The following is a 12,331-nucleotide window of genomic DNA, read 5'->3' as shown; positions in this document are numbered from 1 at the left end:
AACATTTTTAAATGGTATTGATATGGTTTTGGTTTGACCTATATTAAATAGTAATGGTTTTGGTATTACATTTTTTTTAGGGTATCCGCTCCGCTGCCATCCCTAACTATATTAGATACGATCACACAAAGATAGAATAACCCTAATTTTAATGTGCCACATGGACTGCAGAAAAGGATTAAAATTCATGAAAAAAAAAAATATATTAACCCTAATCAAGACTTTTGGCTGAAGCAATTATACCATGATCTATTTTCTCCTTTCTGTCTTTCCTTAGGTGGTTGTGAAAAGGCAAATCATGAATATATGTGCGCTCATTGAAATAAACAGAGCAGCTTAACTAGAAAGGAGAAAATACAAAATTTTAAGAACAAATTGTACTTCACCTTATAAATTTCTCATTTTCGCACTTTCCTCCCTAAAAATTCAAAAACTGGATAATCCCCTTCAAATATGATTTTAATTGCACTTTGCCCCAACCAATATTTGGTGGGCATTGTGCAACAAAAATAACATTTTAAAGGGGCAACAAGAATAACATTTGAAGGGTACATTCACTTTTTTAAATTTTGAGGGTGTAAAGTGCAAAAATTAGAAATTTTTAGAGGGTGATATGAAATTTGCCCAAATTGTAATATAAGTAGAAGAACATAGCAATACTCAAATTAAGTTCAGCACATTAAAATTTCAATTACGAATGCACGTCATTTAACAACGATACACGGAAGTACAAAAGACAAACACAAGCCCGCTAAAGCAATATAGCATGACCAATATAACTGTTGACCATGGCACCATACTTCTTACATACATTGTTTGTTTAACATGGAATCGTTGATCAGGGCATCACTTAAAGCAGAAGTTGATGTAAGAGATGCCCTCAGTATGCGTAAAGCCTACACACAAAAAAAGAAAAAGAAAGAAGAATATCAACACGGTAACAAACATATGATATATAGAAGTTAAATTATATTACCTCATCGGACCGAATCTCGAGTTCCAGTTCCTTGATGTCAGATAGAGGGATTTTCAGCTCCTTGAGATCGGAAATGATTGCGGTCATACAAAGAGGCGTCACAGTTAAATCATCGGTTATCTTATACATTTTCGATCCCCTCGTATATTCTCCTTGTTCTCTAGAAAATTTGACCGAATCAAAAATTATGGTACCAAAGGATGGATAACACTCGGTACGAGGATAATCTTCTTCGGTGATACGAAGAATAGGGTTTTTTGTAATATAACCATGAGGTAGCTTAGGTTTCATTAGCCTGTCTTTCATATTTCCACCACACACCAGATAGTTGTTATGAATATCAGCTATGCCGTTGTAAATATTGTCTACACTCTTAAGACGAGTTTTACCGTCCAAAAGACACTCAGCTCCTCCAAGAGGGATTGCGAGTAAACTACAGAGAAAATCGACCAAAACCCTCATCCGATTGAGCAAATAGTATCTTATTAGTCGATTTTTGTAAAACGACTTTCAAAACCATCTTCTTAGAATTAGAAGTTTCTTCTTTTTCCAAATTCTGAGACAAGATTTCTTGTTCGGATTCTGACGATGTGCTAACAAATTCAACATGTGATCTTTTCTTTAGTATGATGTCGGATAGTGGAGTACGGGAAAACAACGATCCCTTGAGCATATCCATAATCTAGTAACACAAAGAAATAATGAAAAAATACAAAATTGAAGCAATATAAAAACGGACAAAATGCAGCAATTCACACCCTACAAATTTCCCATTTTCACACTCTCGCTAAAAATTAAAAAACATGATAATACCTGTTAAGTGTATATTTATACACTTAATTGTACCTTTTAATTAGAACTTTTGGTGTGTTTTAATGATAATTGGTGCTTAAAATGGTTGTTATTTGTATTTTAGGTGCAAATTGAAGAATTGACAACTTTTGGGGTGGAAACTGCAAATTCAGAGAAAAAGTGGGCCAAAAGTGAAAATATCGAAATTCTGGAGAAGTAAGGACCGGATGGCCGTCCGAATTTTAGAGCTTAATCTCACACGGCCGTCCGGATGGGCGTAGGGGCGCAATGAAGGAAGTTTAATTACACAAGGAAACTCGCCCTATTATATTTTTGCACCCTATTTAAAGGTCAAAAGCACACAATTAGATGGATCTTAAAAAATCTTTTATCTTTTAGCTTTAGTTTTTATCTTTCATCTTTTTACGAGCAATCGGGGAGCAAGAGAACGAAGACGAAGACTTGACGATTCTTCATCCTAGTTTTCCTTTTTCCTTTTCTTTTCTGATTTTTATGAATTTTTCGTATTTTTATTATGATTGTCGTTACGAACATGAGTAGCTAAATTTTTAATCTAGGATTTTGTTGGAACCCTATGTGGGGATTGTGAACCCGTTTTCTTGAGATTATGCAATTATGATTTTATGATTATTTCTTCTACTTGTTATGATTGTTAATGCATGAACTTGATCAATTTATGTGCTTTATCTGTGATTATTGGGATTGACTCGACAGAGCTATTTTGATAATTAGACGGTAAGTATAAGAGCCTTCGAGTAGTTTTCACCGGATGAGTGTGTCAATTGCATGTGGTGTCGTAGACATACAGATATCACCTTAGGTAGCCATTTACGAGACTTGTCAGTTAATGCTTTATTCATAATTGGTTTGCATAGACATATAGTGAATCGTTTATGAATAATAGACTCATAATACACGCGACAGCGGGTTATGAGTAAATTAGTGTCTCGGGTTAATAATCAGGAATCATATATTGCATAATTGAGGGGTTTTGGGTGAGCAATTCTTGCATAGGGGGAAGATAAAATCCTAGGTCCGTTTTAATTGATATTTTCTCGTGATTCTTTGCTTTCTTAATTAGTTTAGTTGTTTAATTGATTTAATTTGACAAACTTGCGTAGGCTGGATAAAAATCGTAATTGTTAGAATTTGGTACTTAGGATTAGATAATTTGAGTATTCCCTGTAGGATCGACATCCGACTCTCACGAGTCCACTTTTACTACTTGTTTGTGATACGTGCACTTGCGTGTTAGGTATTTAGCACCCAACAAGTTTTTTACGCCGTTGCCGGGGAATACAACTAAATTATCTATTTATTCTAATATCAAATTTAAGAAATTTTTCTTACTTCAGCAGTTTTATTTATTTTATTTAATTATTTTATTTTTATTATTTTTGTTTTAGGTACTTTTTATGCGAATGGAAGAAGAGAATAATCGTAGGGGAGATGACCAAGGGCACCTACCGAATGCGGCAAGAAATATCGTCAACGAGCAAGAGCAACAACAACTCATTAATCCACCACCTCGTCAACGAGCATTACATGAGTACACCGTTCCGACACTCAATGGGTTCCAATCGAGCATCCAGCAGCCCCCCATTGAAGCCAATAATTTCGAAATTAGAGCGGGACTCCTTACTATGCTCCAAAACAATGGGTTGTTCAGCGGATTAGCTCATGAAGATCCGCATCTCCACTTGGTCAACTTTCTCGAAACGTGTGATTCGCACAAGATGAACGGAGTATCCCCTGAAGCACTGCAACTCCGTCTTTTCAAGCACTCTTTGCAAGGAGCAGCCCGAGAATGGTTACAAACTCGTGCACCGCACTCCATCTCATCTTGGCCCCAGCTAGCACAGCTCTTCATGAATACGTACAACTCCCCAACTAAAACTGAGAGAATCCGGAGAGAAATACAAAACTTCTTACAAGAAGCCGGTGAAGCGTTGTTCGAGACGTGGGAGCGATTCAAACAATTAATTCGGAGATGCCCAAATCACGATCTTCAAGAGTGGCGGCAACTTCAAATATTTTATGATGGATTGCAAGATAATTCGAGAACGGTGCTCGATTCAGCAGCTGGCGGTATGTACATGAGCTTGACGTATGACGAAGCTTACGAACTTTTGGAGCGGATCGCAAGGAACAAATACATGCGGGCATCGGACCGGTCAAATAGCGGAGCCAATAAGACGGGAGGAAATAGTGTTAGACGGGGTCACCGCAATCACCGCCCAGCTAGAAAAGCTATCCAAGCAAGTAGCAGCTTTGCAGACTCAGCAAGTCCATGCAGTCCAAGGTCCCGACCGGTGTTTAGAAGAAACGGAGTCTCTAAATTACGTGAATGACACCAACCGACAACAGAGGAACCCGTACTCCAACACTTATAATCCGGGATGGAAAGATCACCCCAACTTTGGATGGGGAGGAAATCAGCAAGGACAAAGGCTAGCTCCCGGATTCCAAAATCCGCCTCAAGCTCCACCCCAAGAAGTTGACCTCGCTGATATCTTAGCAAAATTCATGACGTCGACTCAAGCATCCATTCGGAACTTTGAGACACAAATGGGTCAACTTGCAACCCAACTAAACGCGAGGCCGTTGGGAGCACTGCCGTCGAATACGGAAGATCCTCGAAAGAGCAACATCGAGCAGTGCAATGCAGTAACTTTGCGAAATGGGAGGCAATTAGAGGAAGGTCCTAAAAAGTCCGTTGCACCACCGCCTATTGTAGAGGAGCCCAAAGAAAAGACCGAGGTCGGGCAAGGCAACACAAATATAGCAGTAAGTGAATCTACTCCCACGGTACCTTTCCCTCAATGTCTTAAAAACTCTAAGCTTGATATGCAATTTCAGTTATTTTTGGATTATCTTAAAAAATTGCATGTTAATATTCCTTTTGTTGAGGCACTTAAGCATATGCCGAATTGAGTTAAGTTTATAAAAGAACTTGTATCGAAGAAGATGAGGCTTCCGGAGTGTGCAGCAATAATAGACTTAAATGAGCAAAGTAGTGCCATCCTTGCAAATAAAATTCCACCGAAACTTAGAGATCCGGGGAGTTGTACCATTCCATGCACAATAGGTACTAGGTATTTTGGGCGGGCATTGTGTGATCAAGGGGCGAGCTTAAATTTAATGCCTTTATCAATTTATGAGAAATTGAATTTAGGAGAAATTAAGCTCACTTCTGTGACCTTGCAGCTAGCCGATAGATCTTTTACTCACCATTTAGGTATAGTGGAGGATGTATTGGTCAAGGTAGATAAGTTTATACTCTCGGCCGATTTTCTAGTACTAGACATAGAGGAAGATGAAAATATTCTCCTTATCTTAGGACGCCCCTTCTTAGCGACCGGTAGGTCAATTATTGATGTAGGAAAGAGAGAGCTAAGAATGAGTGTGGGGGACGAAACGGTGATCTTCAAGGTGTACCGGGTGGATGAAATAATGTTTTTAAGGGGTAACATGCAACAAAAATAACATATAAAGAGGCAAGGTGTAACAAAAATCTCAAATGCCAATGAATAATCCATCAAAATTTTGCTATCAAAGCAATATGCAACACGAATAACATTTTGAAGAGAGACATTCACAAGTTTCCCTTTAATAAATCACAAGTTTAATCTTGTATCGAAAAAAAAAATCACAAGTTTAATCAACTGATCATCTGTTTTTTTCTTTTCTTTTTACCTTCATAGAAAGTCGTGATGGATGATGAATTAGGGTAGGGTAGCCATAATAACTGACGCAGGTGTACGTTGGAGTCTCTCCAGTTTTTTTTTTTCTTTTTTTTCCTTGCTCCAACTTACCACCTCCTTTTCTTTTTTTTTCCTTGAAACCGGGAAAAGGCGCCAGCATGCATCATCTGATTTTCCCAATATGTTTCTTGATATTCGATGCACCGTCATATACATTAATGTCTGTACATCTTCTTTTTTCTTTCTTAAAATTTTAAACGACAGCTAATTTGAAGTTACAAAATTAATTGCATTTTTTTCATGTCTATGATTGGAAATTTATAATTTCCATATATTTATTATAAAATGTAGGGCTAAATACAGTTTCCACCCTTAAAGTATAGGGGTGGTAACACTTACCCCCTTAAAGTTACAAATGTAACACTTACCTCCATCATTAATGAATTTAAAGGTAAAACTTTGACTTTGAATGATGTGGCATTTTTTCTTCCCAAATTGTCCTTGTAGCCATTATATAAGTAATGAATATGTAATAATAAAAAATTCGGCAACTTTGCAAAAACATAATTTTATTATTTTAATATTGTAAATTTACGAATGAAAAAAATTGAATTTTAGTTTCATTTTTGTTTTACCTTGTGTTCATTTGTAACTAACAAATTTTAATTATGATTTTATTGTTTATATAGTTATTTTAATGCGTATATGACTCTAATATAATCATCTCACTTTTTACTATGAGAATCACAAAATGTATTCAAAAGTTAATAAGAAATTATAATTTAAACGTCTAAATATTTAAATATTTTTTTATTGAAATTTAAGTAACTGAAATAAATTTTCAAATCAATAATAAGTATAAAAAAATTAGACGTTTAAGTCTTGAAATTTTTTTTTTCTTGCAAATGTTTAACATATTATATATATTTTTTAAAAAATTGAGATTTTTATTTATATTAGGGTCTATAGTAATTAAAATGTGAAGTTAAACATAAATCAAAATATTTTTTTAATAATAATTATATTTTATTAGATTTAGTTTTTGAAATATTATTGAAAATATATTATTATATATGCATCAATATAATAGCTCGAAGGATAATTTGGGAAGAAAAAATGCCACATCATTCAAAGTCAAAGTTTTATCATTAAATTTATTAATGAGGGGTAAGTGTTACATATGTAACTTTAAGGGGGTAAGTGTTACCAACCCTATACTTTAAGGGTGCAAACTTTATTTAGCCCTAAAATGTACTTTCTCCATTTCAAAATAGGACTTTGCTAAATGGCCAGAATCTGATTGGCCAAAATAGCATTTATTTCATTTTTTTGGGTTTTTTCATATATTTAATATCATTTATGCCCTTAGTTGTTTTTGCTCCAAGATTTATTCATAATTTCTTTCTTAATTTCCCTCCCTATTTTCCCTCCTAAAATATAGAACCCCTCAATTCTAAATTTTTTGTTTTTACTACAGTAAAAAAAAATACATTATATCAATTCTACAAGTTTCAATAATAATAATAATAATAATAATAATAATAATAATAATAATAATAATAACAAAAAATGACGAATTATTATTATTATTATTATTATTATTATTATTATTATTATTATTATTATTATTATTATTATTATTATTATTATTATTATTATTATTATTATTATTATTATTATTATTATTATTTCTATAACAAAAAATGACGAAATATTCTCATCTACTTCACTATTTTGAAAATGGGTTGCAATGGAGAAAATTTAATCGATTCAAATCTTACGATTAACAATTTAATTTTTACGATTTTTACGAATTATATTGTATTACTTTTTATGATATAATTCAATTAAAAATATAATATACTTTAATTATAATTAGTTAGTGTCATTAATATGTTCTTGGCAACACTTTTTCCCTCTAAAAGTATTAAAATAAAAATAATAACATAGTATTTTGATTCTACTAATCATCTATATAGTTTTGTTTTAAAGTAGGAAGATTAATTGGAATGAGTTATGATCTATTTTTGTTAAAATAAACATCATCTACATTTTTGTTATATATATATATATATATATATATATATATATATATATATATATATATATATATATATATATATATATATATATATATATATATATATATATATATATATATATATATATATATATTGTTGTCAATAATTGTCCTATATACAATAATCAATAATTTTAATACGTTATTGTCAATAATTGATGATGTCAATCGAATTAAATTTTTTGAATAAAGTTTAAGAATTGAAAGGACTTGAGTATAATTAATACAAATCTTACTATTTAATTAACTAAATATTAAAAGAAAAATCACATATAGTATTTTTATTCTACTCCTAATATATACTTTTGAAATAAACATCTGATATTATTTTTTATTAAAAATTATCACACTTTCGATTTTAATAACATAGGTGAGCTTGTATTAAGTCATGCATTAGCATATAGTTAGTTAATTCAATTATTTGTATTTTTCAATAGTGGAGATTAATAATAATAATAATATTGAATATAATAATTAATGATAGATGTTTGGGAGTATCGAACAACGACTATTTATATATTTTAAATTTATATATGACATTTTATAATATATTAGTGAATAATAATAAATAGGAAAATTAATAATTTATTTAACATTATTTAAATAATAATTATAAATCATTTTACACTATAATGTTATGTTATATATATATATATATATATATTTGAAGTAATGTCCTAAGCATCTTATCTGCCCCGGTAGTTTGCATTGCTGTGTACATGCGCGAGACCTGAGTTCGATTCCAGATCACAGCATTTTTGGTAAAAAAATCTGATTTAATATCCGGTCCCAGTTAGGAAGGAAATTGGAAGTTGTGTAGAAATGTACCAAAATATTCAAATTTAAATATTAATTGTATAGGGGCAAAATAGTAATTATACTTAATGACTTTTTTCAATATTACAAAATTGCCATTTTCTGGCTGGCCAGAATCTGGCCATGTAGCTTTATTGTTCAAAATAAGTGTTGTTTAATTTTGCATAAAATTCTCCTGTATTGTAGAACATATGCTCTAAATCTCCGTCTCTTATGAAAAAAAATGCATAAAATTTCATCTATAGTTAACGGTGTTAACTTTTAAGGCAAAATGGGATTTTCTGCATATTAATATGAAGGGAGTATCATGCAAGAAAAAAATACAGAGGAATTTGACACAAATTTTCCTTAACATAGGGGTCTGTGCTGTTTGCCCTGAGAATATGATGAGATCGTTAAAACCGAATCTTAGCATCTAGCATTTAAACTAACGTAAAGCACTAGCGACTGCTACCAACTTTTAGGGTTCTTGCTTTGGCTCCTTCTTTATTATGGGATTAATCTTCAAGCTATTGGTTAGAGCAGAAGTGGTTGTAACAAATGCCTTCAGTATGCTTAAACCCTACACCAAAAAATAAATAGTTTAATTTTTAATACATCTGATCAACATTTATAGTAAATATCATTAAACTTCCTAAACTGATCGTTTTTGCGGATTACCACCTCAATAAATAAAAAATTAAAAATCGTCCGATTCAACCTGTCAATAAGTTGTGCCACGCTACCTTTTTTTACTCATTTTCAGGCTAAGATGACCGGAGTTATAGGCATGGGAACGATTTGGAAGGGCTTTTATGCCTTTTCAAAATCTCAAGCCCTAATTCGTCAAATTCCTCCTTAATTTCCCTCAATTTCTCTCTTCTTCTCCAATTGGTATTTGGGTCGGAGTTTTTTTTTTTTTTTTTTTTGAGATGGTAATCCGCCAAAGGGGGCAAAGTTCAGACGGTTTAATGCTATTTACCCTAAGAAATATAAACATAATAAAATCAAAACTATATATATTACCTCTTCAAACCCAATCTCAAACTCCAGCTCCTTGATATCGGATGAAGGGATTTCCGTTTCAATACAATAAGGTGTGACAGTTAAATCATCAGTTATGTTATACATTGTTGATCCCTGCACATATTTTCCTTGGCCTTGTAAGAACTTGACAGAAGAAAACTCGGCACAATAGGTAGGAGTAAAGCTTTCTTCACGTAGAGGAAGAATCTGGTTTTCAGACATATAACCATGAACTAGCCGAGGTTTCGTTAGCCTGATCTTCAAAGTCTCGAGATACTTGTAGTCGATATTATCCGCTACGCTTCTGTACAAATTGCTTACGCATGTAAAACAACTTTTACTGCCCAAAAGGTACTCAACTCCTCCAAGAGGAATGGCCGGTAACGAACAAAGAAAGTCGACGAAATCTTCGTTCGATTGAGCAAACAAGAAATTATTGGTGGATTTTTGCACCATCACTTTCAAAATCATCTTCTTGGAGTAAGAATTTTCTTCTTTGTCAATCTCGTGACATAAAATTCCTGGTTCGGATTTTATTTTGACGTCGTAGTACTCCATCTTCCGTTTACCGAGTATGATATCGGTCAACGGAGTTCGGGAGAGTAATGATCCCTTGAGCAAATCCATGATCTACTGAACCGTAAAATAATTAAATAAATATAGAAAAAAGTTTGTTCATTAATAAATAAAGGACAAAATGCACCATCACCCCCTACAAATTTTCCATTTTCTCACTCTCCACACTAAAAACTCAAAAACTGGATAATCCCCATTCAAAATATTATTTTGGTTGCACTTTGCCCCATAAGCCAATTTTTAGTGGGCATTGATAACATTTTAAAGGGCAATGTGCAACAAAATACTCAAATGCCGATGAAGAATTTATTGAAATTTTGCTATTGGGGCAATGTGCAACAAAAATAACATTTTAAAGGGGACATACTTTTTAAAATTTTGAGAGGGTACAATGCAAAAATTAGAAATTTTTAGGGTGTGATGTACAATTTGCGCATAAATAAATAAATAAATAAAAGAACTTACCTCGCTAAATCCAAAAGTCACATGTCTCAGCTCCCCTAAATCCATGTTAGTAATGCCAAGATTCCTTAGGGTTTGAGTGAATCCTCTTGTATTAGGAAATACCCGAAGATCATCGGATATTACGAAAGATTCCGTACTTACCGTAAAAACTCCACCACAATTAACATCAGCTTGACACTCCTTATTAGTAACTACATTTCTTGTCATTATCGCTCCACAAACGCATGTGGCGGTATCATAGTACACGCTTTTCATGTGTAAGATTTTCGGGTACTTTCGACCGCATTTCGGGCTTTCGCAAATAAAATACTCGGCGGGCATAGTTTCATTAATATCGAGTTTCAGCTTACGATATTCAGCTTCGAACGAACTCATCGGATTTAAAAGCATCTCCTTACAACCCTCGGTCCAGAAATAATTAACGTCGAGATTCGATAAGCCGTTGTACAAAGTGGTTAAGCATCCGAAGACGGGTGCTGATGCTTCGTCTCCATAGTGTTGCTTCAGGATTCTAATAATTGTTCCCAATGGCAATGTCAGAAAGCTGATCAAGATATCTGTGAGGCTGCTGTCGGCTTCTGCGAATAGAACTTTTGTTCTCTGCTTGTTCGTCATAACGTTTAGAGAGAACTTAGCATTTTTTGCATCAGACATTTTGTTTTGTTTAGGTTGTAATGAAAATTAAAAAAAAAAATTATCAAGAAAAAAGCTGATGCCACCCTTTCTTTTTATAAGGCCAAAAATTAAGTCCAAGAGCCTAAAAGTTATGGTGACTGATGAAATTCAATCATATTTGTCAAACCGTTGGAGTACATTTTAATATATTTTTTGGGCAAATTACGGCCACCCCTGAGGTAAGGTATGATTACGAAAAAACCCCTCTTGTTTGCATAGTTACAACCAGTCCTCTTAATTATGTATTGTCTTACACATCCACCCATAGAATGTCAAAATTTACCTAGGGGTGTTCATCTGGTCGGTTAATCGATCAAATCGAACCGAATGAAAATTCGTACATGCCGATTACCGAACCGTTAACTCGGTGTGGTATTTAGTTTTATTTTATTTTTTATATATATTTATATATGTAATATTAGTATTTAAACTAAAATTAATTAAAAAAAATAAACATAAAATCAAAATTTTAAATATTTTTAATAAAATTTTAGTAATTCATTTATCGAACCAAACGCTAAACGGTATGATATTTTGGCGCACAAAAAATTATGTACAATTTTACCGAATAAACGCCCCTAATTTTATCAACATGATAGGGTTTTTTTCGTCAGATAATACATAATTGAGGAATGCTTGTAATTATACAAACATGAAGGGTATTTTCATAATTCAATTTTACCCGAGAGGTAGGTCGTAATTTGGCCTATATGTTTTCATTTTCCAAGGGTTTTGAGAATTGATGTGAGTTAGTTAACGTAGCAATAGGTACAGATGACATACAATATAAAGTAGCTTTCCAGTTTCCCTTGAGACGCGTGAACAAATTAATCTTTTAAACTTATTTATTCAGATTTGATGGCTGATGCATTCTACATGCATGCCCTAATTAATCTCCACTTCAAAAGAGTGAAATTTTCTTGCTCCTAAGGACATCATTTCTTTTTTTATTTACTATAAGGCCCTGCACAAAACACTGCAATGTTTGCGGACTGCGGCCCACTTACTATGGTCTCAATGTGAAGTTGTGAACTTATAAGTTAGGGAAAACTGGCTAAAACTCCCTCGGAAATATTTTCATGTGTAGCTAAAGGTTGATTTGAATATTTTGAATTTGCTTAATTAATTCCATCGGACATCTTAGTTGGACAACTAAGAATGAAAATACACAACTTTTTATACTGAAAAAGATAATATTTATTTAGAGAGCTTATATGAGTA

General features: G+C 32.9%; 2 protein-coding genes across 2 annotated transcripts; both read right to left on the bottom strand.

The window, feature by feature from the left end:
• Positions 1 to 767: 767 nt before the first annotated feature.
• Positions 768 to 1,654, bottom strand: LOC148765583 (uncharacterized). Its single transcript, XM_088811504.1, has 2 exons — positions 977 to 1,654; positions 768 to 896 (listed from the first exon to the last, which is right to left on the bottom strand). The coding sequence occupies exons 1-2, from the start codon at positions 1,436 to 1,438 to the stop codon at positions 804 to 806; spliced, it is 555 nt and encodes a 184-aa protein (XP_088667630.1). The 5' UTR covers positions 1,439 to 1,654; the 3' UTR covers positions 768 to 803.
• A 7,195-nt stretch (positions 1,655 to 8,849) lies between these two features.
• LOC105961718 (uncharacterized) lies at positions 8,850 to 11,089 on the bottom strand. Its single transcript, XM_012985973.2, has 3 exons — positions 10,436 to 11,089; positions 9,395 to 10,024; positions 8,850 to 8,951 (listed from the first exon to the last, which is right to left on the bottom strand). The coding sequence occupies exons 1-3, from the start codon at positions 11,087 to 11,089 to the stop codon at positions 8,850 to 8,852; spliced, it is 1,386 nt and encodes a 461-aa protein (XP_012841427.2).
• Between the last annotated feature and the right edge of the window lie 1,242 nt (positions 11,090 to 12,331).

The sequence above is a fragment of the Erythranthe guttata genome, chromosome 13 (assembly GCF_056151865.1).
Source record: "Erythranthe guttata isolate IM_541 chromosome 13, IM_541, whole genome shotgun sequence".
NCBI classification, from domain to species: Eukaryota; Viridiplantae; Streptophyta; class Magnoliopsida; order Lamiales; family Phrymaceae; genus Erythranthe; species Erythranthe guttata.
This window is presented reverse-complemented; position numbering and strand designations above follow the sequence as displayed.

Coding starts and splice junctions, on each gene's coding strand:
- LOC148765583 (XM_088811504.1), bottom strand. CDS start 1,438: ATGAGGGTTTTGGTCGATTTTCTCTGTAGTTTACTCGCAATCCCTCTT. Junction 897..976: donor TCGAGATTCGGTCCGATGAG/GTAATATAATTT, acceptor TTTTGTGTGTAG/GCTTTACGCATACTGAGGGC.
- LOC105961718 (XM_012985973.2), bottom strand. CDS start 11,089: ATGTCTGATGCAAAAAATGCTAAGTTCTCTCTAAACGTTATGACGAAC. Junction 10,025..10,435: donor TGACTTTTGGATTTAGCGAG/GTAAGTTCTTTT, acceptor ACGGTTCAGTAG/ATCATGGATTTGCTCAAGGG. Junction 8,952..9,394: donor TTGAGATTGGGTTTGAAGAG/GTAATATATATA, acceptor TTTTTGGTGTAG/GGTTTAAGCATACTGAAGGC.